Here is a 27,096-nt window from a genome sequence, read left to right as displayed (position 1 = left end):
TTACAAAGACTTTGTTTCCATTTTTTTCCTTTTCTCATATTAATTCCATTCCCTTCTTTCCTTCCCCCAACCTCTCCTACTTTCCCCTTTGGACCTTTTCTTCCTATTACATATTATCTATTATTCCTTTAGATCCTTATTTAAACTTTTAGCTTCTCACGGCAGAGAAAATATTCGGTATTTACATGTGTGTCCTATTTATTTCATTTAAGAGTATCGCCTCAGTGTGCATCCTTTAGCTATAAATGTCTCTAATTTCTGATTCTTTATGGCTGAGTAGTACTCCTTTTTATTAAAAAACCACATTTTCTTTATCCACTCTTCAGTTGATGGGCAATTGGGCTGTTTCCAAGTTTTAGCTATTACAAACTATGCCGCCATGAACATGGGTGCACATATATCACTGTGGTATGATTCTTTTCATTCTTTGGGGAAGATCCCCAGCAGGGGAATAGTTGGGTCAAATGGGACTTCCAGTCCTAGTTCTTTGAGGTATCTCCATACTGATTTCCATAGTGGTTGCACCAGTCTGCACTCCCACCAACAGTGGAGCAGTATTCCTCTTTCCCCACAGCCCAGCCAGCATTTGTTATTGGTTGATTTCATGATAGCAGTCATTCTTTCTGGGGTGAGGTGGAATCTCAGCGTTGTTTTCATCTGTATCTCTCCAATGACCAGTGATGTTGAACACTTTTTCATATATTTATTTGCTCTTTCTACTTCTTTGAGAAATGTCTGTTCATTTCAGATGTCCATTTTCGGATTGGGTCTTTAAATTTGGGAGGTCTGATTTTTTAAAGTTCTTTATAGATTCTAGATAGTAGACCTTTGTCTGAGGAACAACTGGTAAAAATTTTGTCCCGCATTGTGGGTTGTCTCTTCTCACTGTTGGTGGTTTCTCTTGCTGTGCAGAAGCTTTTTAAGAAGAAGAGATCCCACTTGTTGATTGTTTGTGCTAGTTCACGTGCAACTGAGATTTTGTTCATGAAATCTTTTCCTATGCCGGTGTCTTCAAGACTTCTACCTAACGTCTCTTCCAGCAAGTTTAGTGTTTCTGTTTTAATATTTATATCTTTGATCCATTTCAATTATAGTTTAGTGCTTGGTAAGAGATGTAGGTCTAGTTTTAATCTTTGGCAAGTTGAAACCCAATTTTTCCAGCACCATTTATTAAAGCAGCTTTCTTCCACTGAGGGTGTTTGGCTCCTTTATTGAAGATGAGGTGGCTGAGTGTGTCTGGAGTTGTTTCTGCATCTTCTAATCTGTTCCACTGCTCCTCAGGTCTGTTTCTTTGCCAGTACCATGCTATTTTTATCACAGTAGCTTTGTAGTATAGTTTCAAGTTGGGGATTGTCTACCTTGTCTTTGTTGCCTAGAATTGCTTTAGCTATTCTAGGTCTTTTCTTGTTCCAAATGAATTTTTGGATTATTTTCTCAAGGTCTGTGAAGTATGTTGGAATATCAATTGGGATTGCATTGAATGTATATAGCAGTTTTGGAAGTATGGCTATTTTCACTATAGTGGTTCTTGCTACCCAGAAGCAAGGGATGTCTTTCCATTTTCTGATATCCTCTTCAATCTCTTTTTTCAGAGTACCATAGTTTTCAGAGTAGAAGTCTTTGATTTCTTTCATTAGGTTGATTCCTAGGTATTTCATTTTTTTTAGATGCTATTGTGAAGGGAGTTATTTCTCCGGTTCCTCTTTCAGTGAGTCTATTGTTCTTGTACAGGAATGCTATTGATTTTTATTTGTTGACCTTGTATCCAGCTACTCTACTGAATTTGGTTATTAAATCTAGAAGACTTTTGGTGGAGTTCTTGGGGTCTTCTATATAGAGTATCATGTCATCTGCAAATATTGACAATTTGACTTTTTCGTTTCCTATCTTTATTCCTTTTATTTCTTTCTCTTGTCTAATTGCCATGGCTAATGTTTACAAAACTATATTGAACAGGAGTGGTGGTAGTGGATATCCTTGTCGTGTTCCTGATTTTGTGAAAGTGTGAAAGATTTCAGTTTTTGAACATTTAGTATTATATTGGCTATTGGTTTTTCATAGATGGCTTTTATCAGGTTGAGATAGAGATCATCTATTCCAATTTTCTGTAGGGTTTTTATAATGAGTGTGTGTTGGATTTTGTCAAACACTTTTTCTGCATCTATTGAGATGATCATATCGTTTTTGTCTTCTCTGTTAATATAGTGTATTACATTTATTGATTTGTATATGTTGAACCATCCCTGCATCCCTGGAATGAATCCCACTTGGTCAGGGTGTATGATCTTCTTGATGATCATCTGCATTCTAATTGCCAGTATCTTATTGAGGATTTTTCATTGTTCACTAGGGAGATTGGCCTCTAGTTCTCTTTTTCAGTTGAATCTTTCTCTGCTTTGGGGATCTAAATGCTTGCTTCCAGGAATGAATTCGGGAGTATTGCTTCCCTTTCAATTTCAATGAAGAGTTTAAACAGTAGTGGCAATAGTTCTTCTCTAAATGTCCTGTAGAATCCAGTAGTGAAGCCATCAGGACCCAGGCTTTTCTTAGTTGGTAAGTTTTTAATTATGGTTTCAATTTCATTAATTGATATTGGGTTGTTTAGAATTTTTAGTTTTTCTTTGTTCAACTTTGGTAATTCATATGTATCTAGGAATCTGTCCATTTCTTCTGTATTTTCCATCTTATTGGCATATAGGTTCTTGAAGTAGGTATTGATGATCATCTGGGTTTATGCTGAGTCTGTTGTAATTTTACTCTTCTCATTCCTAATTTCATAGATTTGGGCCTTTTCTTTCCTTTTTTTGTTAAGGTTGCCTAAGGGTTTGTTAATTTTGTTTATTCTTTCTAAGATCCAACTCTTTGCTTCGTTGATTTTTTTGTATCATTCTCTTAGTCTCCATTGCATTGATTTCTGCTTTGATCTTTATAATTTCCTCCCTTGTATGAGCTTTGGGATTGTCCTGCTCTTCTTTTTCTAGAAGGTTGAGGTTCAGCATCAGGTTATTTATTTGAGCTGTTTTCCTAATGTGAGTATTCACTGCTATGAATTTACCTTGTAAGACTGCTTTCATTGTGTCCCCTAGATTCCGATATGTGGTATTGTCATCACCATTTAATTGTAGGAACTGTCTGATTTCTTCTGTAATTTCCTCTGTGACACATTGGTTCTTCAGAAGTGTGTTGTTCGATTTCCATGTGTTTATGAAATTCTTGCAGTTTCTATTGCTATTGATCTCCAATTTCACCTCACTATAGTCTGATAATATACAGGGGATAGCTTCCGTTTCTTTGCACTTACTTAAACATGTTCTGTGAGCAAGTATGTGGTCTATTTTGGAGAACGACCCGTGTCCAGCTGAAACGAATGTGTATTCTGATTTGGTGGGGTGAATACTCTTTAAACATCTGTTAAGTCCATTTGTTTAAGAGTTTGATTGAGTTCTAGTATTTCATTGTTTATTTTTGGCATTAAGTATTTTTTGACAAAAGAAAAAGAGAGAGAGAAGAACAGGAGGAGCTTCATATCTCAAATTTTTTAGTCATAATAATAATATGATCTTTTGAGTCATCAATTAATTTGAATTCTAGTTTTACTACTCTCAGTGAGAATATATATGTGTTTGTTAACTTCTCTGCACTTCAATTTCCTATAACAAGAGTGCTAATATCTACTTAGTAAATGTAGTTTCTTTTTATGTTAGTAATAACAGCTATCAAATACCACTCTCTGTTCTCTTGCAGGAAACTCTGCTCTTAAAGACAAAGAAGACCAGTTTGGGAGGACACCACTTATGTATTGTATGTTGGCTGACAGACTGGACTGTGCAGATGCTCTCCTGAAGGCAGGAGCCGAGGTCAATAAAACTGACCATAGCCAGAGAACGGCCCTGCATCTTGCAGCTCAAAAGGTGAGAAGTGACAGTACCTTGAAGAGTAACCCTATTGCATGGTATTTTTCAGTTGATTAGTGGAACTATGCAGTGGATAGGTAATAAACAGATCACAGATACACGACTAAGTCTTCATGTTTTCTTTAAAAGCAGTTTTTATAGTACAGAGCATAAAGCACAAATAACTATCACTGGGGCTATATTTATTTATCCAAGTTCCTTGAAAAATGGAATTTATTCCATGATCTAAGGTTTGGTAGGGAAAGAAGGAAGGACATTACATGTACAATATGACTAAAGTGAATTAAAAATCTATGTATAGACAAAAAATACAAACTAAAAAGAAATACACAAAAATGTTGATAGTGGTTGTGTTTGAATATTGAAAATATATGTGGGCTGGAGATTTAGCTTAGTGGCGCCATGCCTGCCTGGCAAGCACAAGGTCCTGAGTTTGATCCCCAGTCCTGAAAAACAATTTTGAATTGTATTTTGCACTATTTAAATTTTTCTTCCTTAATGATATTATTACTTTTATTACCAATAGTTACAGTCTCTTTTGAAATATGTGCCTGGAGGCATAAAGAAACTTATTTTCTGAGTGTATTTTAAGGTCTTTAAAACCTATAATTATATTGCCATTATTGAGGATTATAAATTTTTGAAGATATTGTCAAAACCCTCAGATCCTTAAGATTAAACACATCAAAAGGTGTGGTAAATAGAAAGCCTCTAAGTTAAATACTTGCCTAGAAATGATTTTCCCCTTCTCAAAATGTTGGTCTAAAAGATAACATTTCCAGTGCACGGTGAGGTTTTTGTTGTTATTTTAGACTTCTATGGTTTTGGAATAAAAGCAATGAAAATGAGTTAGATCAACCAGAAACTATTAGAGTTATTTCCCACTTAAAAAAAATGTGACTAGATAAAGCTGATTAATTGAGGGGTTAGAAAAATACCTTTTCATTCATTGAATGCATGAAAAGAGGCTGACATTAAGATACACAACTGAATATGCCAGTTACAAGCTGTCATCAGCTAGGTCTGTCAGGTTATTTCCAAAGTTACTTCTTCTGAATTTGCTTTTTATTATAGTAATTTTTAGAAAATCTCCTGATTTTCAATCTCAGTTTTAACTTCTGCCCAACTATTTATAACCTCTCACCTAGGCTTGTCAGATGATAAAATTATTCACTCAAGAGAAGTACCTTCATTTAACTTATCATTAAAAAACCGTTTAGACTAAGAATAGCTCCAGTATTAAGAATTTGATACCCTTTAGATTTTTTCACTGTGATTCATTTAAGTATAAAACTCAACTTCAAAAATGTAGGTTGGAACTTTGAGTCATTTATAGGAAAATCGATGTACCTTGAGACCATGATGTTAAGTGAAATAAGTTAGACACAGAAAGTTTAATTATCTCATGGTTTCTTTTATGTGAAAAACCCAAAATGTAAATAATTTAAAGAGCAAAATGAAAGAAAGATGGTAGGAAACACAGAGGTAGACTTTGTGGAGATGGGAAGGGCATTTGGAGATGGAATTGGGGAGATGGGAACGAGAGTCAGCAAGAGGGAAAGGGGAAGTAAAAATTATTAAGATACAATATGTGTATGTGCCAATTCCCCAAGATGAACATAATTATTATGCATCACAAATATATTCTAATAAAAAAACTAAAATTAAAAAAGGAAATGCAGGTTGGAGGAACACAACAGCAAACAGATTATGTGTGTGGGGGGGTGAGAATTTAAATTGATGAGCTAACAAAATATGGGAAGAAAACAAGATCAAAATTGTTGACAGATAATGGGCTGGGGATTTAGCTCAGTGGTGCTGTGCCTGCCTGGCAAGCATCCTGAGTTCGATTTCCGGTACAAAAAGAAAATTATTGACAGAAGGGGTATGTACAGCCAGACATGTGGCTGTAAGTCTCTTTATAAGGTGCAGTGTATTATTTCTTTTTGTTTCTATTTTGAATTTTTTAATTATGTTTTTATCATATCAAAGAAGAAACAGAATTGTAAGTTAGAACTTATATAGTTGATTTCATAAATAACAAATTTCATGTTCTTTTCCATATCTGATAGTTACACATTTTCCCTCTTTCTCTGTTGCAGTTTGCTCTTAACATGCTTACCAACAGCTACAATGTACCTTTATGCTGTACTAGCACTGGTAGGATTTCCAGAAGGAGGGCAGTACTCATTCTTTGGTACTTGGCTCTGCCCAATCAAAACTGGATGTTGTGTTTGGTCTTGTGCTTCATATAAAGAACCATTATTAAAAACTCAGAAAAAATACAGACCAACTAGGAAAAAGATGTTGAGTGATATAGAAATAATTTTCAAAACATAGCTGGAGATTCGGAGCAGACACCAGCACAACTCCTTAGAGAGAACATCTTCACCTTGAACTTCTAGGATTCCCTCACATTAAAAAAACAATCTCTGTCTTAGTTACTTTCACATTGTTGGGACAAAATACCTGACACCCAAAGTAAAAAGGGGAAAGAAACAGTTTATTTAGCTCACAGTTTATAGGGTTTCAGTCCATAATCAGCTGGCTCCAAAGCAGAGTGACACATGACAGAGGGGCATCACAGAGGAGAAGCAGTTCATGGTGCCCACAAGGTAGCAAAGCAACAAGAGGCCTTAACAGTGCCTTTCTGCTCCTTTTATCTTATTCTAACTACTGGTATTAGGGTGGTGCCAAACCAATCACTAACTGGTGTAGTGGTTTAGTAATCACACACCTTTAATCCTAGCATCACACTGTAGATTCACCTACCTCCGAAAAACACTGGAAGAGGCTTTGGGGGGACATCTAGATGCAAGCCACAACAGTTTGTAGAAGTTTCAGTCTATAGGCAGCTGGCTCTGTGGCAGGGCAACATGGGGAAGGGGCATTGCAGAGAAGAAAGAGCTTATGGTATGGCAGGCAGGAAGCAGAGAGGGATCAAGGAAGGAGGAGAGAGATAGACCCTGCCAGGCCATGCCCACAGTGATCCACCTATTCCCCACCAAGCTTCACACCCAGCTATAAAACCATCAGTGAATCAATCCAGTGATCCAGTTACCTCCCAAAAGTGCTACCTATGAGTGCATGAGACTTTGGGGGGATATCTAGATAAAAACAATAATAATCTCCAAACACATACGGATTCCTCCATATTAAATCTAACATGATCTTCAAACGCATAGAAAAGATTATCCAACACATAGGAAGAAAACTACCATGAATGAGTTAGCAGAAACAGATTATGTATATGAAAAACATAAGATATTGGTATTATAAATACACAATATAAATTAACCACTGATGGAATGTCATCAGGTACATAATAAGATAACCATCGATGGAATGTTTAAAGATAAAAGGAAGGAATCAAAAAATGAGAAACGAAGAGATTTTCCTAATAAGTATCAGTTCTGGCCCTGACTGCTTATTTTGGATTTGCCTTCCTTCCAGAAACATCTTTAAAATATTGAGCAAAATATGAAGTTTAAAAGGCAGTGGGAACAGTCAGCATGGGCAGAATCTAAGACTACAATCCTTCAGAGAAGGGAAGCAATTAAAATGAGCAACACATTCATTCTGGCTTTTTCCTTTAAGGCATTTTCCAAATTGGAATGCAAAAGAATCTGACCATAACAGTCTTACTAGGTTGAAGAAATCAAGGCAGAGTTTGGAAAATACTAGTAGTGGCTGGAAGTTGAAGGGGGAAGTCACAGAATGGAGGGAATTGTAGAAAAGGAACCCAAACCCCTGAATGCACATTCTTCACAAGTCATTATCAGATTGGTAAGCTTTCTTTCTTGTACATGGTGGTCCTCTAACAAACCCAGCAGTAAACAACAGCTGGGAGACTAAAGAGCTGAGCAGTGATTGTTTAAAAATTATCCTACATTTTCTTTCACATTTGTGTCTTTTAATATGTAACAAATTGATTTTGTGTAGGAATCCATTCTCATTTTAAAACATGGATAACTGATTTTCCTAGCACAAGGTCATAAAGTTCCAACCATGTAGTATCTTTTGTGTACTAGTGCCAGAATTTTTTTTAATGGAAGGTCTCAAATACTAGGGAGCCACTTAGTAAACTTGAAAATAAAATTTACATGATCAAAATATCTTAGGGCAACTAATATAGTAACCAAAGTTATTTTGAAATAAGAAAATGCAAGTACATAAAAAGCTGTTATAGTTTAGGCCAATAGAGAGGGGGGAACGTGATTTAGAAGCTATATTGTAGAGGTGTAAGTATTGATTCAAAAAGTATTTGTCGAATGTCTTCTATGGAGTCATTAATTATATACTTGGAAAGATTATAAAAAATGAGTCACATATGTCTGCTATGGATAGGTGTTTTGAGTACCAATTCCTGTTAAACTTAATTTCCTTTTGTTTGGTGAACCTTTCTGATATATTGGATATTAAGTATTCTTTTCAAATGTTGTGTATCCCACTTAATTCTAGTATCTGTGAACCGAGAAATATACTATTTGTGTAATCATCAACGTTCATGTATATGGGCATGTATTCATTTATTCAACATAGGTTAAAACTACTGTATAACAGGTACTATGTTGGAATACAAAGGTGAAAGACATAATTCTTAAAGTTGGCCCATTGACCTTACAATGTCTTTTTTATAAAATATGAAGTGTCATAATATGTGAATGCTCACTTTTATTCTTGTCCTGTGAAGATCAATCATTTTCATACGTTACTTTTTATGCTTTTTATTTTTGTGATAGTAAACTACATTGTTATCCTTTGTTAGGTTTATTATTAGGAAAAACTCACGTTCCCGTAGCATTTTGTTCATATCTCTGTTACAGCCCCATTATTGTGCGTTGTGATTATTATTTACTTGTCTCTCTTCTACTAGACTGGAGCTCCAGGCAAAAACCTTGTTTTATTTCTTTTTGGATCCCTCTAAATCTAGGACAGTGTCTAACATGTCTTAGTTGAATGAATTTTATGTTACTTACATAGAAAGTCATTATTAACACAAATGCTAGAGATTTTATTTATTAGAAACTTTTATCCAGTTTCAAAGTACATATATGTGGAAAAACTTATGAACTTCGCTACTTGGCTTTGACACATACTCTCGTCTCTGGAAACAAAGTGCTGTTAGTCCAAGAAGCTAAGAAAATGGTATCCCTGGGAATAAAATTAATCTCATACTGAACATCTATACCTAATTTGTTTTTCATTTGGTACCCTCAGTTTAACCCAAGAAAGCAATCAGTCATACCTTTTCTGAGCTTCTCACAAAAGATATCTAATTGTTAGAATGTTTTGCTTCTTGTGTTCCCAAACATGCAAAATTTAGAAGAAGGAAAAAAAATATGAAAGTAGAAGGGAGACTGTTCAACAGGAATAATGGGATGAGCAAGAACAGTAATGAGGGGATGGATATGATTAAAGTACGTTATATGCACACATGCAGATACCACGTGAAAACACAATGAAAGAAAAGTTTGGTAGTTTTTTTTTTATACTGGGGATCAAACTCAGGACCTTGAGCTTGTGAGGCAGGCGGCGGCACCTCTGAGCTAAAGCCCTGGCCCTGAAAAGTTTTGCTTCAGGGAGCCTACTATTTTTCTATCACATATGCAATTATTTGCTAATAAGGGTTAAAAAGGCCTTAGCACCTTTAATAAATATTAATAGTTGTACATTTTAATCTTCCAGGAGGTTTTTAGTTGGGCTCCAAGAAGATTAAGATTGTCCAGTTTGAAAAATTAAAGAAACATTAACTTGTGTCTTTGTTGTGCTTTGTATTTTTTTCACAAAAAATTCAGTTCATCTGTGAAAACTGTATCTTAAATGTTAGTTTTCAGTTTCTAAGAGATGCTATTTAATAATTTACAAAATGTTGACCAGGGATTTAGCTCAGTGGTTTCACTGCCTGCTGCGCAAGCGCAAGGACCCTAGTTCGATCCCCGGTATCAAAAAAAAAAAAAAATTACAAAATGTAAAAGAGGGTAGCATATCTCTGAAACTTTTCAGAAAATACTAGATAACATAGTTAGGGATCCTTATTTTACACATACATACATACCAAACATACCAAATAATCCACTTCACAGTCCCCTACAACTTAATATTCCTGTATTCTCCCTCATTTATATACCTCTACCATAAACTCATTACCACAGTTCATCAGAGATTTATCTAGATCTTACCCTTAATAAAGCTCTTTGATTTTATAGTTACATTCCTAGCACAGCTCTTGCCACTTAATAAGGATAGTATTAGTTTAGTGAGTACATGAATGAATAAGTGAATCAGTTAATAAATATGAATTAATCAATCAATAAATGTATTGTGAAAGATATGACCTTCAAAGCTGTTGAGGTTTAACAGTTATATTTATTCCTTTTCATTTCTATCATCATCTTACACTTTAGTAAGAAAGATTTTACGAGACTTTCAGTGACCTTAATTTCTTTTTTCTTTTTCTTTTTTTGGTACTGGAGTTCGAACTCAGGACCTTGCAGTTGTGAGGCAGGCAGTGGAACCACTGAGCTAAATCCCCAGCCCAAGCTTAATTTCTTGATAAATAACATTTATATGCCTCAATTTTTTCATCTATAAGATGGAATGATACTTCTCCCTGTCTTCAGAGTGATGAATCCTTAAATTTAAAGCATTTTGTTTGTTGGAGAAATATGCTCTCTAGGATTTTGTTATCAGCTTCATTGGCATTAGTCATACTACCATATAGTTGCAAACATCAAGTTATTCTTTAGGGATCAGTAGATGTCAAAGATAGGAAACTTTTCCAGATTGTGTCTAACTCTTCATTGGATAAGAAAACTGAGTCCTACTTCTTTCAGTCTCTTCTCTTAATAAATTAGTTGAATATTCTCTTTGCCTTTTCATATGCCTGGGATATTCCTTGTCTTATTTTTTAAGTTTATTGTAAGTATAGAGCTAGAGTAGAAAATAATATAGAAACATTCAGATACCTAACACTTAGGAGAGATAAAACTGAATATTTCTTATTTTTGCTTCAGATATTTTAAATGACACAGAATAGAGGCACTTAGAGACTTGTTTATCTTCCAAAATCCCATTCATTTCTTTCTCTGTCTTCTTAGTCTGTCTTGATTTTGTAGTTTGAATCCCCATGCATATTTTCCTACCATACATACACATATCTATAAGTAATATTATTTTGCATATTTAAAAATCTTTAAATAATATTATATTGTGTGTATCATTCCATAACTTGTTTAACTTACTATAATGTTTTTCTAAATTAATTTATCTTTTTTTTTTTTTGATACCAGGGATTGAACTCAGGACCTTGCGCTTGCAAGGCAGGCCCCGGAACCACTGAGCTAAATCCCTGGCCCCTAAATTAATTTATCTTGAAACAGGTAGTCCTAGTTCACTGAAGATTTTATCCAAATGCCCAAAAGACACATGGAAAGGTATGCAACATCATTATTAATTAGGAGCATATAAGTTAAAGCCACAATAAGATACCTACTATTTGAATAGCTACAATCAAAAAGTCTGACAGTACCAACTGATGGTAGAAATATGGAACAACTGGAACTCGTGGTGCATGCCTGTTATCCCAGTACTCTGGGAGACTGAGAAAGGAGGATGACAAGTTTGAGCCCAGCTTGGGCAACTTAAAGACATAATGAGACCCTGTCTGGGGAAAAAAAAAATAGGCTGGGGATGTAGGTCAGTACTTAGGCCCCTGGGTTCAATCCTTAGTACTTGTCACCATTTTTCTCTTGAGATATGGGCAGCCCAAAGAAGAGACACAGAGCCCTGAACTGTCCTCATGTTTTTACTCAGCTGCTCAGCTTAGCTCACCTTATCTGCCCAGCCACCCAGCTGCAGTCTGTCTTTCCAACTTGTGGCCTTTACCCACTGTACACTTGTGGCAATTCTCAGTCCCCTAGCCAGCTGTCTGCCCTCATAGCAGTCCACATTTAGATGGGTCTCTGCAATAGTGACCATTTTCCAGTAACAACTTTGGTTATGTAAGTTATTTATACAGAGACTGCAATATGTGCCTGTGCTGGAATTCTGCTCACATAGGACTTACTACTGTCTGCCAAAAATACACACACACACACACACACACACACACACACACACACACACAATCCGAACAATAGCATAGCCACCTTGGGCTTTATTTTTCCCTACACACTGAAAAAAAGGTAAGTGAGTGGGTGTGAGAATAATGGTAACTTTCAATCAATAATTCTTGGGGTTTTTGTATGTTTGTTTTTGTAGTGCTGGGGATAAAACCCAGTGCCAGTGCTCTACCACTGAGCTATACTCCCAGCCCCAGTGTTTTAATCAATAGCTCAGACAACCCAAATACCTATCAGCAGGTAAATGGGTAAGTAAATTGTGATGTATTCCTACTACACAATTACAAAACACAACCTACTGATACATTCAAACTCCTGAGTGAATTTCATAAACATTGTATTAACTGAAAGAAGTTAGGCACTTTAAAAAAATTTATATGCTACTTATATAAATTTCAAGAACAGGTAAAACTAATCTATGGTAATTCAAATCTGATTTTTGGTTACCTAAGGGACAGATAATGAGTGAAAAGGGATGTGAGGAAGATTTCAGGAGTGCTGGAAGTGTTCTTTACATTATTGATCTGTGTGGCAACTAGATAAAAATTTATCACTCTGTATTCTGAAGATTTGTGTACTTTATTGTATATATGTTCTACCATATAAATTATTTAAAATAGTAAAATGTCCAGAACCTGGTAAACCTTATTTGTAGGAAAGGGATGGGATGATAGAATTACGAATGGTTCCTGACTCATAAGCACTCAGGTCACATTTCCCCAACCTTCCCTGCTACATGAAAGCCCTGAATCCATGTGGTAATCCAGAGGTTCTCAAAGCTGGGCATGTGTCAGGATCACCTGGAGGGCTTGTTAGAACATGGATTTCTAGGTTTACCTCCAGGTTTTTAATTCTGTATAGCTGGCCTGGGCCAGAGAATTTCCTTAGCTAACAAGTTCCCAGGTGAAGGTGATGATACAGTCAACATTTTTGGGAATCACTGCTCTACTGTATTTTGTGTTCACCATTTGCCTATGTTTTCTTAAATTTTTTTTTTTTTTTTTTGGTAACGGGGATCAAACTTGGGACCTTCCACTTGTAAGGCAGGTGGCGGCACCACTGAGCTAAATCCCTGGCCCAGGTGCTTACATTTTCCTGATTGTGTCTTGCACTTTTTAAAAATTGATTTATCCAAATCAGGACCTAAAAAGGGTCTACACGTTGCATTTGACTGGTAAATCTTTTGTCTTTGACTGTCCTACAGTTAGATGAGAGGTATTTGAACATGTTTAAAGGTTGAGGGAAAGGAGACACCAAGAGTTTAAAAGGAATAGTGAATGACTAATGAATCAAAGTCCTTAGGGAGGTAGGAACAAAAGGAACCCAAAGTACAGTTGAGAAACTTAGACAGTTGGAATGTTTGTTCGGTTAATGAGTATGACATGAATTTAGAATGTATCTGAATATTGTTGACAGTTAATTATAAAATATAAAAACCAGAAAGATTCTTGGAAATTATTCTCATTTTACAAATGGGAAAACACAAAGCCCTAGATTTTATTTTTTGCAAACCTGTAGAAAAAGTTGTTTTGGCTCAAAGCAGGGGAGACTAGATAAGAAAGCTTATCTTCTGTTAAATTAATCTCTTATCAAGAAAGATGACAGAAGCCTTAGGGATATTAGGAGACCACAGCTGCCCTTCTCACATATCCTGGACCAAACACTCATGGCTGCATTATACCCTAAATTTAGACAAACAGAAGTGAGAAAGCTAGTGCTTAGTAACTTGACTTTGCACTGGAAAACAAAGATTTATTAATTTCTGGTTTTCTCCAGAGTCAATATAGCATAATGAAATAGAAATTGGAAATGAAGTTATAAGACTGCTATTAAGGCTAACTGCTCTTATGGCAGGTAGCACTCACACCCAGGGTGAGGCACCCTTAATCCTAGCATCACAGTATGAGTCAGTCACATCCTTAATCCCAGCATCTCACACGGTAGATCTAGCCACCTCCGGAAAGCCCCAGCTATGACTGCATGAGGCTATGGGGAGACATCTAGATACAAGCCATAACTCTCCTTAGACATTTAGCCTTCAGAACAATTTCTTAATTTTTTTTTTCTGGCACCAGGGATCAAACTCAGGACCTTGTGCTTGCAAAACAGGTGTGGCACCTGAGCTAAATCCCCAGCCCAATTTCTTAATTTTTTTCTTTGATTTAAAATATTAGATTTGAATTGAAAAAAATTATTATGTGCTTCAATCATTAATGTTTGTGTACTTTTACCCTTTCTAGATCTGTCATTTGCCCAATCAAATCTTTTTTAAATCAAAAGAGACACATGTAGTATCTGAGTCTAGTTAGATACTTTGGACACAGAGGCTCTAATCCTGAAATTTTACTGACTTCAGGTTTTGTTTTCAAGTTCTTTTTCATTGATTTTTTTTTTGTCTACACATTATGCAAATCAACATGACCCACTTACTTGGAGCTTTTATTTTGATGAAGCACAATGTGACCTAACTTACCTGGGGTTACACTTTTCTCAATTCTTATATGTACTTCCTTATTTTTCTTATCATTCACATGTCAACCACTTAATATTTATAGAATTTTCTCTTGGTTTCGATAATATTGCAGTAACTTATTTTTCTCCTGCTTCTCTGATAGCCCATTTGTTTCCCTTATTGGCTCCTCTTCTTAAACTCTCAGAAGTTCTGGTCCAAGATAAAAATCTCTATACATATTTCACCCTCCTAAAGTCTTACCTGCTTCTACTATTTTCATCTATTTTCTCTCATATTTTTGTTTCCAGCCCTAATCTTTCTCCCTAATTCCAGACTTGTATTTCCAGGTATTTTCTAGAAATCTCTAACTGGATATCTTTTCAAAATCTCAATTTCAGCATATCTGCAAGAGACCATTTCTTTTTTGTTTGTGACCAGCCCCTATATCTGATTTTTAAAAATAATTTATTGAGGTGAAATTTACATAATATAGACTTAACCATTTGAAAGTGAACATTCGTAATGCTGTGTTACTACCACCTCTATCTGGTTCCAAAGCGTTTCCATCACTGAAGTAAAATCTCTTATCCACTAAACAGTTTTTCCCTACTGCCTGCTCTCCCCAACCCTTGGCAACCACCAATGTGCATTCTGTCTCTATGAATTTGTCTATTATAGATATTTTATATAAGTGGAATCATATAATACATGACCTTTTATGTCTGGTATCTTTCACTTAGCATAATGATCATCTAGGTTGTCACATGTATCAATGCTTCATTCCTTTTTATAAATGAATAATATTTTCCATTATATGTATACGTCATTATTTGTTTATCCATTTATCCATAGACATTTGGGCTGTTTCCACCTTTAGGCTATTGTAAATAGTGCTACATTAATATGCATGTGCATGTAACTTATTTGAGTACCTGTTTTCAATTGCCCCATCTGATTGTCCCATATCAATTTATGGTATTATATTCTCTTAGTCACCTAGGTTTAGAGCCTGCAAGGCATATGGCTGGTGCTAAAATACATACTGACTTAATAGATTTGTTAAATAATGTATTGAATGGGGCTGGGAATTTAGCTCACTTGCACCACTCCTGCCTTGCAAGCGCAAAGTCTTGAGTTTGGTCCTCGGTACCAAAAAATATATATATATATATACTGAGTGAGTTATCCTTCACTTTTTTTCTCTTTCTTCTTCCTAATCACTTATCTCTGATATAGTCCAATCTCTGCCACAGGTTGCATAACTTTTAAGCAAAACACAATCTCTGTGCTCTTAGCTTTTTTTTCCCCATAAAATCAATTTCTTGAACCACAAACAAAAAGTCAAAAGACAACCTGGGAGCTGAGAGTGTAGGTCAGTGGTAGAGAAGGTGCTTGGTTATCTTACACTCTACCCTCGAGTCAGTACACACACACACACACACACATACACACACTAAAACAAATCATGAAGAGGCACTTTAACTTACAGCAAAGAATAAATGTAAATTGGATCTTGAAACTGATAAGAAAGATAAGAATTCTGAGAGAAAATTTGTAACAGAGTTTACACTAGAAGAAACTCAAATCCCAGCATATAAAAATATGTTCAAACTACTTATTAAAGAAATGCATATTAAAACTATGTTAGACACTTTTTCCTACCTGTCATTTTACTGTGTGTGACTGTGGTTAAATAAATAAGTACTTTCATATATTGCTATTGAATAGCTGTCTAAATTGTAAGTGCATATACCTTTTGTCCTAGCAATCCCATTCCTGATTATTTATCCTAATGATAAACCTGCACAAATAAGAAATGGTATATGTAAAGCCAGGCATGGTGGCGCACACCTGTAATCCCAGCACTTGGGAGGCTGAGGCAGGAGGATCACTGTGAGTTCAAGGCTAGCCTAGACTACATAGGAAGTTCAAGGGTAGCCTGAATGGGATAGTGAGACCCTGTCTCAACCAAAAAAAAAAAGAAATGATATATGTAGGTTATATATGACAACTATGTTTACAAAAACAAGGTTGGAAACCACCTAAATGCCCATCGATGGGAATTTAGTTTTTAAAATGTGGTTCATTTATACAAAGGAATACTGTGGAACTGGAAAAAGAATAATAATGTTGTCTAACTATTAAACTGAAATAGAGATGAGTTTAAAATAATTTATATAGGGCTGGGTATGTATCTCAGTGACAGAGCATTTACCTCGCATGCATGAGGGTCTGAGTTCAATCCCCAGCTCTAAACACACACACAAATACACACATACACAAACACATATAAATTACAAAGAAAAAGCATACTTTAAAAAAAAGATCAAGGCCAGGCATGGTGGCACATGCCTGAAAGCCCAGCACTCAGGAAGCTGAGGTAGAAGAATCGCTGCAAATTTGAGACCAGTCTGGACTACATAATGAATTCAAGACCAGCCTGAACTACATAGCAAGACCCTGTCTCCAAAAAACAAACAAACAAGCAAAAATAAATAAATAAATAAATAAATAAATAAATAAAACATCAAGAAAGGTTAAAAATACAATAGCTTCTAAAGACACCTAAGAAACTAGTTAAAGTGTTTACCTATGACAAGTAGAAGAAGGAGTGAGGCAGATAGGAGCAGAAGTAGCAGAAAATGTTTATTATATAACTTTTCATTTTCATTTTTAAATGATGTGCATGGTTATGCAAAATTTTTAAAGTTAAAAGGAGTTATTATCTATTATGGCAGGAAGAATGTTTAAAAATAAGTATGTCTAGGGCCGGGGATTTAGCTCAGTGGTTTCGCCGCCTGCTGCGCAAGCGCAAGGACCCGAGTTCGATCCCCGGTACCAAAAAAAAAAAAAAGTATGTTTGACCAAGACAAGAAAATGGCAAAATCATTCCAAGAGAAAAAGATATACTGTAAGCTTACTGTAAGTTGTAACTGTAAGTTTACAAGGGATATAATGCCATAGGGACAATTAGCAAACAAATTACTCCAGTGCAAAGAAAAGTAATTAAACTGTGCAACAACATTTAAACAGCTGAAGCAGAAGTAAAATATTAACACAAGAGAAAAGATGGTACAAGAATAAGATTTTGTGTTTAGCATGTAAAAATGGAAAGATAAAGTACAAAATTATTTTAAGTACAGAATAGATATTATAAATACCTTCTTTGGTTGGTTTCTGGTGGTACTGGGGATTGAACCCTGGTCCTTTACACTGAGCTTATTCTTATTGTCATTCTTATTATCATTATTATTATTAAGACAGACTCTTGCTAAGTCACTAAGTTGCCCAGGCTGGGCTGAAACTTGAGATTCTCCTGCCTCAACCTCCCAGAATGCTGAGATCTGACCTCCATTTTTTATCAATTCTTACTTTCCACTCAGCCTTTCTATATCACCATGTATCCACCCCACCCATAGGAAGAAAAGTGATTTAGTTGATGGCTTATATGGAATAATATATACATGAAAACATGTATATGTTAGATCTGAGATCGGACTCTGTTATTTAGAAGAGGTGGAATTATTAATGTGACGCTTTTATCCAGAGGTAATGACTATTATCTATTAAATATTTTTTTTCAAACCTTCCTGTTATATAGGTAAGACATGTCTGTTGTAGTGAAAAACAAAATGTTTTTTAGTTTGTGCCAATACTCATAGCTGGCAGTTTTCCCCATTTGATCTCCATTCTAGCTAGGTTTTTCCTAGCTTTTTCTAGGCAGAGAGAAAGTCCTGAAGAATGAGATTCATTAATTTCAATTTCTGGGGTTCCCCAATCAGCATCATTTGTCCTCTTCCACATACTTAGAAATTATCTCTAAGCTTGTCCTCTCATTTTCCAATTTAGAAACTGTTTTCAGATATTTAAGATCTTATATTCAAATTAGTATTCCAATCAAAACCAGAGTTCTTTTGTTAAAACCTATCTATCCTTTAACACTTTGATTATAGTTCATGTGTACTTGCATAGATAAAATTTAGAGTCACAGAAACATGTCAACATACCTTGATTGAAATCATTAGTTTGAATTTTTCTATTATCCTGATATTAAAAAAAACTTTGTTTAGTTTCATTGTAGCTTTACAGTAGTTAGAATAGTTGTATGTTTTCTATTTTCTGTATAAGTAACCTGAAGTATAGTTTGGTCAAGTTCTCTGAGGCTTGTCATTTGTAGAGTCATGAATTATCTTGTTTTTCTAATTCCCTACTCACTGCTCCTGATGCTGCTGCACTGAAAGAAAACTTCATATTGTCCTGAAACATACTTTCTCAGAATTCTGATTCTCCTGGCCAAGAGTAACTCTCGTCCAGTTTGGTACTGGGGCTTGAACTCGGGACCTTGTGCTTGCAAGGCAGGCAGGAGAACCGCTGAGCTAAATCCAACCTCCAAAAAATCATTAAAGAAGTACCTAAAGATTTCTTTATGAGAAACCAGTTTCAGAGTTTCTTCCTTTCATTTCAGTGTTTGTTTTCTTTTATTTTATTGTACTTCTCAAACAGTATACAGCAGACATGAAGATTGTATTTTAAAATCTACATTACTTGTAGAATTTTGTTTTAAACATAATCATGTTTCCTACAACCAGATTCATTTTCTAATCATCTTTATCTCTTCACTAACCCACTTTTACCAAGTCATGAAAATACAAGTATCTGCTTTCCATGAATAGATTCAGAGATCCCCACAGGCCTAGATTCCCATGGAAACCAATCAAAAAACTAAAAGGAAAAGAAAGAGTATATATTGAATTTCTCTGAGACCTACAGCTTGTTTTTCATTAGACTCATGCTGATTTCTTTTAAACTCTGGGCACAGAGCCAGCAAATATGTTTATGGCTGATAAAAAGGAACTTGAGATCCATTTACTTTCATTTAACCTTTTAAAAATTAATTTTGCATGTAACATCAATTCCAAAGAAAATATGAACATTAATTTTCTAATCATCTTCTTATGTCATAGGACCATAATTGTTCATGTAATTTTCTGTTCTTGTTTTTCTGCTATGTGTACTTTGCTGTTCAAAAAAAGAATACAAGAGAATTAGGGCGGCTTATTATTCTTAAAGTATGAATCTTGTCCACTCCTGGGTGCAACATTTTCCCTGTGACCAATGATAGGACTCTTTGTACCTGTGATGGCTGTTAAGCTTTTGGAAGGCTTAAATGATCATTTAGAGATGTGTTAACAGATAACCAATGCCAAAGTAAGGGGGATCAGGAGCACCAGGGAGAGTTTGGATGAGGAGAGCAAGTTATAATTTAACTGATTGTGGATTGAAATGGTGGGAATTAAACCCAGGGCCTTGCACACTGAACAGGCATACCACTGAGCTACATGTCTAGCCCAGGTTTTAACTTTAAATGCGGCAACCAAAATAGTCTTCACTGAGATAATACCTGAAACAAGACTTGAAAGGGGTGGGAAAGTTAGCCATGTGAACATCTGAGGTAAAAGCATTTGTTTCAGGCAGAAGGAATGGTCAAAGGGAACCATTCTTGGGATGTTTAAAGACTGGCAAGAAGACTACCATCAGTTAGCCATATAATGAATGAGCATAGGGACACAGACAGTAGGAGATATGGGAAGAGAAAGAAATGGTGACTGGATTCTGTAGGACCTTGTAGACCATTGTCAAGAATGTTTTCACTCTGAATGAAATGAGGAGTCACTAATAGATTTTGAGGAAAAGGAGTGAAATGATTTGCCATATGCCCTCATGATGAATTTTTTTCTCCACCTTTGTTACCAGCCCTTCATCCATTGTTCAAATAATATGCTTTCAAGTCCCCTGCCCACCCTGCTCCTTGACGTCAGATATGCATGCATTTGTCTAAATCCCCTTGAAAATATGTTACCTACAGCAGAATGCAACGCCAATCAGATGAGCCCATGACTATATGACTATGACCATTGACTTTTTGGCAGTCAAATACAGTTGATTTGACCCCCACCAGCACAGAGGAGGTGAGCTGCTCCCAGCACATAGGAGGAGGCTTCTGGGCTACCATACCACCCACCCCCCAGCACAGAGTAGGTGAAATGCTCCCAGTGCACAGGAGGAGGCTTCCTGGCGGCCCTACAACCCCCGCCAGCACAGAGGAGGTAAGCCACTCCCAGCTTACAGGAGGAAGCTTCCAGGCCCCCATACCACCCTGCCAGCACAGAGGAGGTGAGCCACTGCCAGTACATGGGAGGAGGCTTCCGGGCTGCCATACCACCACCACCCCCAGCACAGAGGAGGTGAGCCGCACAGGCGCCAGCAGCACCCCCCCTGCCCCCGTTGAAATGAGAAGACACATAAACAAATTTCAAAACCGGACTTCCATATCACCTAAAACAACCTCAAAGGGAAACGAGATGGAACACTGTGATACTCAACCACCTGGACTCCCTGAACTGGCAACAAAAGAGGATATGGAAAAAGTGAAATCAGAAATAATTTCTCAGATAACAGCAGAGATTGTGCCCATAGTGCAAGACATGATTAATCAATCTAGAGAGGACACAGATAAAAAAATAGAGGAGCTGAGCAACATGATGGAATCCCAACATAGGAAACAATTGGAATCCATAGAACAGATACAAACAGATTTCCAGGAGATTAAAAACTCCATTGAAAGTCTACACAGCAGAATGAGCCAATGTGAGGACAGAATTTCAGATATAGAAGATAAGATTTCAATTAGTGACCAGGAAATGAAAAATTGCTTCAAAATTGTAAGGGGCCATGAGAAATCAATCCTGCAGCTGCTAGATGATACAAAGAAGAATAACATAAGACTGATTGGAGTCAAAGAAGAAACAGGAGAAAGTGCAGATGACATAAAAAACTGTTCACAGAAATCATGGCAGAAAACTTCCCAAGCAAGGGAAAAGAACTTGATATACAAATAAGGTGGCATATAGGACTCCAACTAGCCTTGGTCAAAAAAAATCTACACATAGGCATATAATAGTTAAGATTCCAGAAACCCAAGAGAAGAACAAAATTCTACAAGCAGTTAGAGAAAGGAAACAAATCACATGCAAAGGAAAGCCCATCAGAATCACTGTAGACTTCTTAATGCAAACCCTCAAGGCAAGAAGAGCTCAGAGTGATGTATTTCAAGCCCTAAAGGAAAACAGCTTCCAACCCAGATTGATTTACCCTTCAAAATTACCTTTCAAAATTGTTGGAGAAATAAGATACTTTCATGACAAAGAGCATCTTAGGAACTTCATGAATACAAAACCAGCACTCCAAAAAATTTTAGACAATATCCTAGGAAAAGACAACAAGTATCACAACCCCAGAAGCCCAGCAGAATGAATCCATCAGGTGCAACAAGAAATTAAATGCAAAGGGGGAGAATCCAACAAACAGAAAAAGACATGACAATGATAAGTCAATATGTATGAGTTATAACTATCAATGTTAATGGTCTCAATTCACCAATCAAAAGAAATAGACTGGCAGAATACTACAATATGCTGCATACAAGAAACACATTTAAGCCAAAAAGAAACTCACAGACTGAAAGTTAAAGGGTGGAAAACAATACTCCATGTGACAGGAACCCCCCCAAAAAAGCAGAAGTAGCTATCCTCTTTGCAGATCAAGTGGATTTCAAACAAAAATCTGAAACACTCTGGTCCCAAGAATTTCAGAGACGGGATAGTCAACTTGTATGTACACATCTGTTGTGAACATGTGTTTTCATTCCTCTTACATAAAAACTTAAGAACAGAACTGTTGGTTCTTAACAGTAATACAAGAAATTTCTATATTGTTTTCCAAAATGATTTTATCATTTTACATTCACATTTAGAAAGTTCTAAATGGTTCACACCTAAGCTGACATTTATTCTTTTAAAACTTTTAACTTCATCTCCCTAATGAGTGTGTAATACAGTCTTGTTATTGTACTCAGTATTTTTCTGATTCTAGTGTTGCACACCTTTCCTTGTGCTGTACTGGCTATTTATCATCTTTTGACTACTTTTTTTTTTTTGGTACTGGGGATCGAACTCAGGATCTTGTGCTCGAGAGGCAGGCGCTGGAACCACTGAGCATTAATCCCTGGCCCTCTTGTGACTACTTTTTAATTGGGTTGTCTATTAATGAGCAGTAAGAGTTCTTTATATATTCTGGTCATAGGTTATATGCATTGTAAATATGGTCTGTTTAAGGACTACATTTCATTCTCTTAACGATGTCATTTAAAGTTCTAAATTTTGATGGACTCTCGTTCATGAAATTTTTTCTTTTATACATCATGTTTTTTATAACCTAGGAAATTCTTGCCTACCCTAAATTCATAAACATTTTCCCTTATAATTTCTATTATAGTTTTAGTCTTTCATATTTAGGTTCATAGATCCTTTCAAGTTATGTGTGGAAATAAAGGGTTGAGGTTAATTTTTTACATACAGATACCAGGTGTTCTAGTTTCATTTGCTGAAAACACTATCTTTTCCTCTGCTCTTGAATTGAGTTTATGTTCTATAAAATGTTAATGTTAAAGAATCTTTCAACACTCAGTGGACCATATATGTGTGGTTCTATTTCTAGATTCTCTGTTTTATTCCAGTGATCTATATGTCTTTCCTTATACCAACACTGCCTTGATTACTGTAGCTTTAGAAGAAGTCTTAAAATTAGGTAATAAATGTCTTCCAACACTGCTTTTTTTTTTCTTTTTACTTGTCTAGGTCCTTTGTACTTTTACATAACTTCTAAATTTCAATATCCAATTCTTCATTTATAGCAAGTATACATAGACCTGAATTTTTATATATACTTTGTGTTTTCTAATCCTACTAAATTCAAATACAAGTTCTGGGGGCTCCTAGAGATTTCTTAGTATTTTCTCTGTAGATGATCATTTCATCTACATATAAAGATTTTGCTTCTACCTTGCCAATCCTATGCTATTTCTTTATTTTTATTGCCAGACTATTTTGGTTTGGGCCTAGGTTTCAAAGTTTAATGGACAAATGAAGAGTAGGCATATCTGCCCTTGTTCCCCACCTTAGGGAGAAAGCATTGTATCTTCTCCATTCATATAAGGCATTTTTGCTGGAAGTATGGAGTACATGTCTTTAATCTGTTGAGAAGGTTCTCTTCTATTTCTAGTCTCCTGATAGCTTATACCATAAACAGCTGTAAAATTTAGTCCAATACTTTTTCTCCAACTACTGATAGGATCATATGGCTTTTTCCTTTCCTCTGTTAAAATGATGACTTTTAGGGGTGAATCTTCCAATGCTGAACCAATACTGCTATCCCTATAATAAAACCACTTTCTACATACTGCCAGATCTGACTTCTAATAGTTTGTTTTGTTAAACAAATATCAATCTATGTTCATACTTTTTTCTTCTATTATCTTTATCCAGTTTTAGTATTAGCACAATGTTGATTTCCTAAAATGAGGGGAGAAGTGTTCCTTCTTTTTTCTGCTTCAAATGTTTGATATAATTTATCAGTTAAAATGTATATGAGCCTGTTGTTGTCATATAGGTAGGTTTTCAAGCTAGGAATATACTTTCTTTAATAGGTGCTATTCAAATTTTATATTTCCTCTAGAGCCAGCTTCATTAATTTGTCTTCCAAGGCACTTCTTAAAAGTTGTCAAATTTATTTCAAAAAAGATTTTTGTAATATGCTTTTTATATCCTTTTAAATTCTCTAAAATCTGTGGTAATGTCTTCTACATTTTGATATTGTAATTTTAAAAATGTATAATTGATATTGTGTAATAGGAAGAAAAGATCTAAAGGAGCAGGGGAAGTGGGAGGGATAGGGAAAAGGAAAGAAGGGAAAAGAAAAAATATGAGAAAAGGAAAAATGGAAAGCAGTGTCTTTGCATATAGGGAAGAGTGGAGGGGGTGAAGGGAGGGCAGGAGAAGGGGAAAAATATAAGAAGCAAGATAGTCCTGTAAAGGTACAAGATCCCAATGATGAGTGTAACTATATTTTATACCTAAAAAGTACCAGTAAACTTAATGGAAACAAAAAATACAGTTGATTCATGTTGAAGATATTTCAAATAACTCTCTACATCTGCTTTATCTTAATACTACTGTTTAAACTAAATCATGTATTCATGTTATGGTTTTGGACCCAAATGCAGTATATTATTGTATTCATATTTTTAAGTTTCCCAGACTCACTTAAGTGGAGTTGACCATTCCCTTCTTTGTTGCTCCAGTACTTTGTGCACTCAGTCACTATTATATCACTTATCACACAAAAAGTCACTCATTGCTTTACACATTTGCTTTCCCCACAGATGATGAGCATCTTGATAGGGAAGAATGTCTTAGTCATTTTTATTGTTTCCAATGCAGAGTAATTAATAATCATTGCTTTGCAAATTGAATTGAGTTCATCATGCAACCTCTCAAGGTTCTCTTGGATCCGAGTCTGCCATTCAGTATAGTTGTCATCTCCCTGGCTGAGTCACCAGAATTCTCATCCTCATCTATGATAATAAAATAGATCTTGTTTATAGAAAGCATAGTCACTAGTACAAAAATCAACTTCACTAATTTTAAAAAGGTTGTTCTTTTGTTTCACTCTACTTGTCTAAATTGTATAATCAATGATAATGAGATCTCAGAAAAAGTTTGTGTAACCTCTGAGAATCCACTTGTTTGCCATTCCAGTTCTGATGAATATGTCATCCATTCATTTGTTCAGCAAATGTTTTTAATATTAAATATATATCAAGCATTGCACCATAATTGTCAAACTATTTTAAATTCAACCTGTCTCTATTTAATCTTTCAGAATTCAGAATCGTAAGTTCAAAATTTCATAAACCACTTTGCAACCCCTAATGAAATAATGAACCTGGACAATGGCTGTCGATAAATGCTAAAGCCATCAAAAAGAAAGACTGATGGGGAATCTTCGTAATGGATAGATCAACATCCCTTGGTGATTCTTACCACAAAAAAACAAAGAGACTGGACATTATATGGCTCCTGATACAATCAAGGTGAAGTAAGCAGCACTACCTATGACATATTCTTGTCAGAAAGTAAAACTATCATCTGATTAAGCCTCTAGTTGTACCTTCCAGTTTATAGGAAATACACAGAATACTGGACCATGTTACATGATACCACAAGTGTTCGTTTTGCTTTTCTGCTGCTTTTATGTGTGATTGCCTTATATAGGCACAGACATGTTTTAGAAAGCATGAGTTCACATCAGTTTCCCCATTTTTTTTTCATTCTTCATAGTTTCTCTTCTTTGATTCCTCCTTTCCATATTTATATATCTTTTATTCCACAGTGAAAATTCTGTCTACCAACATCATCAGCACATTTATTCATTTATTCAGCCCTGTGATATATCTGAAATACTTTCTAAATTGCTTTGTTCTTCACATCATAATAATACCAACTTAATAAAAATAGTAATTATTTGGTTTATAGCTCTTCCCCACAACCCTGACTTAAGACTGAGGGCATGTAGTCAAAGTATGTATTTATAAGTTACTTAAACAAAATCCTTTTTCCCCATCAGTGGTCATGGTGTTAATTTTAAACACAGCTGTGTTCATTTGTTTCTGTTTTGCTTCTGTTTTTCAGTTTCCCTCCTTTCTCATCCTCATTGATTTAATTTTTCAGAAGTAAAAAGATAACTTATTAAAAGATAACTTCAGACAAGACACTCACTCCAATATACTTTATATCCCATTTTCCCCGTGTCTTATAGACAAATAACTTTACTGTTTTCTGGTTTATACTTCCTGTGTCTCATTTATGTGTTTTATTACTTCCTCTTCCTCCTTCTGATTTCCTTTTCAGAAATATTTTTGTTTGCTTAGGTGGCTTTGTAGACATTTGGGTCCATTGTGGATATCTGTGTCATTAGGATTCTTTTTTGAACAAATGACAGAAGTGGTTTAGGTGATAGCTACTTTTTTTACACATCAAGCAGTCTTGTATAATAAGAGGTAATATCCAGAGTTGGTTAGCTCAGTGACTCAGTGACATCAACAAGAATCTGGGTTTTTCCATCTTTTTTCTCTACTCTCCTCAGTGTATTGGCTTGTACTTTTAGGCTAGTTTCCCTTAGAGTTCATTTCAAAATGACTTCCTTAGTTTTAGGATTGTATATAAACCACAATATCTAGAAACAAGAAAATTGATGTTGTTATCTTATTCACCTTTTGAATAGCAAGGAAAGCTTTCTCAGAAGTCCTGTGGCAGATTCTGCTTCTATCCCTTTGATTCTCAGACCTAATACAATCTCTTGGAAAGGAAAATGGAATCTCCATAATTGCTTATATCAATTAAAGTCACTGCCTGGGCTTGGTAAGAATACAGCCTCTTCTGAATGACCTAACTACTTACAGAAAGATAACAAAAATCAAGGTCCTATTAGCCCATAATGTTAGGCAGGTACTCCACACTGTCAGCCAATAACTTTTAGACATTTACTGAGCTTTGTAAATTTAAGAATTTTGGAAAGCTATGGCCACAAGGTACTATGTGTCACCTTTGGAGTTTCCTCCTGTTGCCCTTCAGCTCTAGGATAGAAGAAGATGACTAAACACTCTGTATCTCAGTTGACTTAATCTTTACCTTTTCTTGATATCCTTCCT

At 35.6% G+C, this 27,096-nt stretch overlaps 1 protein-coding gene across 10 annotated transcripts in view; it reads left to right on the top strand.

The window, feature by feature from the left end:
- Invs (inversin) overlaps window positions 1–27,096 on the top strand; it is a 174,671-nt gene that overhangs the window by 28,406 nt on the left and 119,169 nt on the right. For 9 of the 10 annotated variants that reach the window (XR_206094.4, XR_002389442.2, XM_021244616.2 and 6 more), the window contains one exon: window positions 3,745–3,911. Coding sequence is in view for 8 of the 10 variants with exons in the window: in XM_021244616.2 (XP_021100275.1) it covers window positions 3,745–3,911 (167 nt within the window). In the remaining 2 variants the exon portion in view is untranslated. Of the gene's footprint in view, window positions 1–3,744; window positions 3,912–25,277; window positions 25,480–27,096 lie in introns of those variants that run through there. The other variant, XM_021244617.2, reaches the window with a different exon arrangement.

The sequence above is a fragment of the Heterocephalus glaber genome, unplaced genomic scaffold (assembly GCF_053883595.1).
Source record: "Heterocephalus glaber isolate CG9 unplaced genomic scaffold, H.glaber_assembly_v1.0 deba00001481, whole genome shotgun sequence".
In the NCBI taxonomy this organism is placed as follows: Eukaryota; Metazoa; Chordata; class Mammalia; order Rodentia; family Bathyergidae; genus Heterocephalus; species Heterocephalus glaber.
The sequence above is the reverse complement of the archived record's forward strand: the minus strand, read 5'-3'. Positions and strand labels throughout refer to the sequence as shown.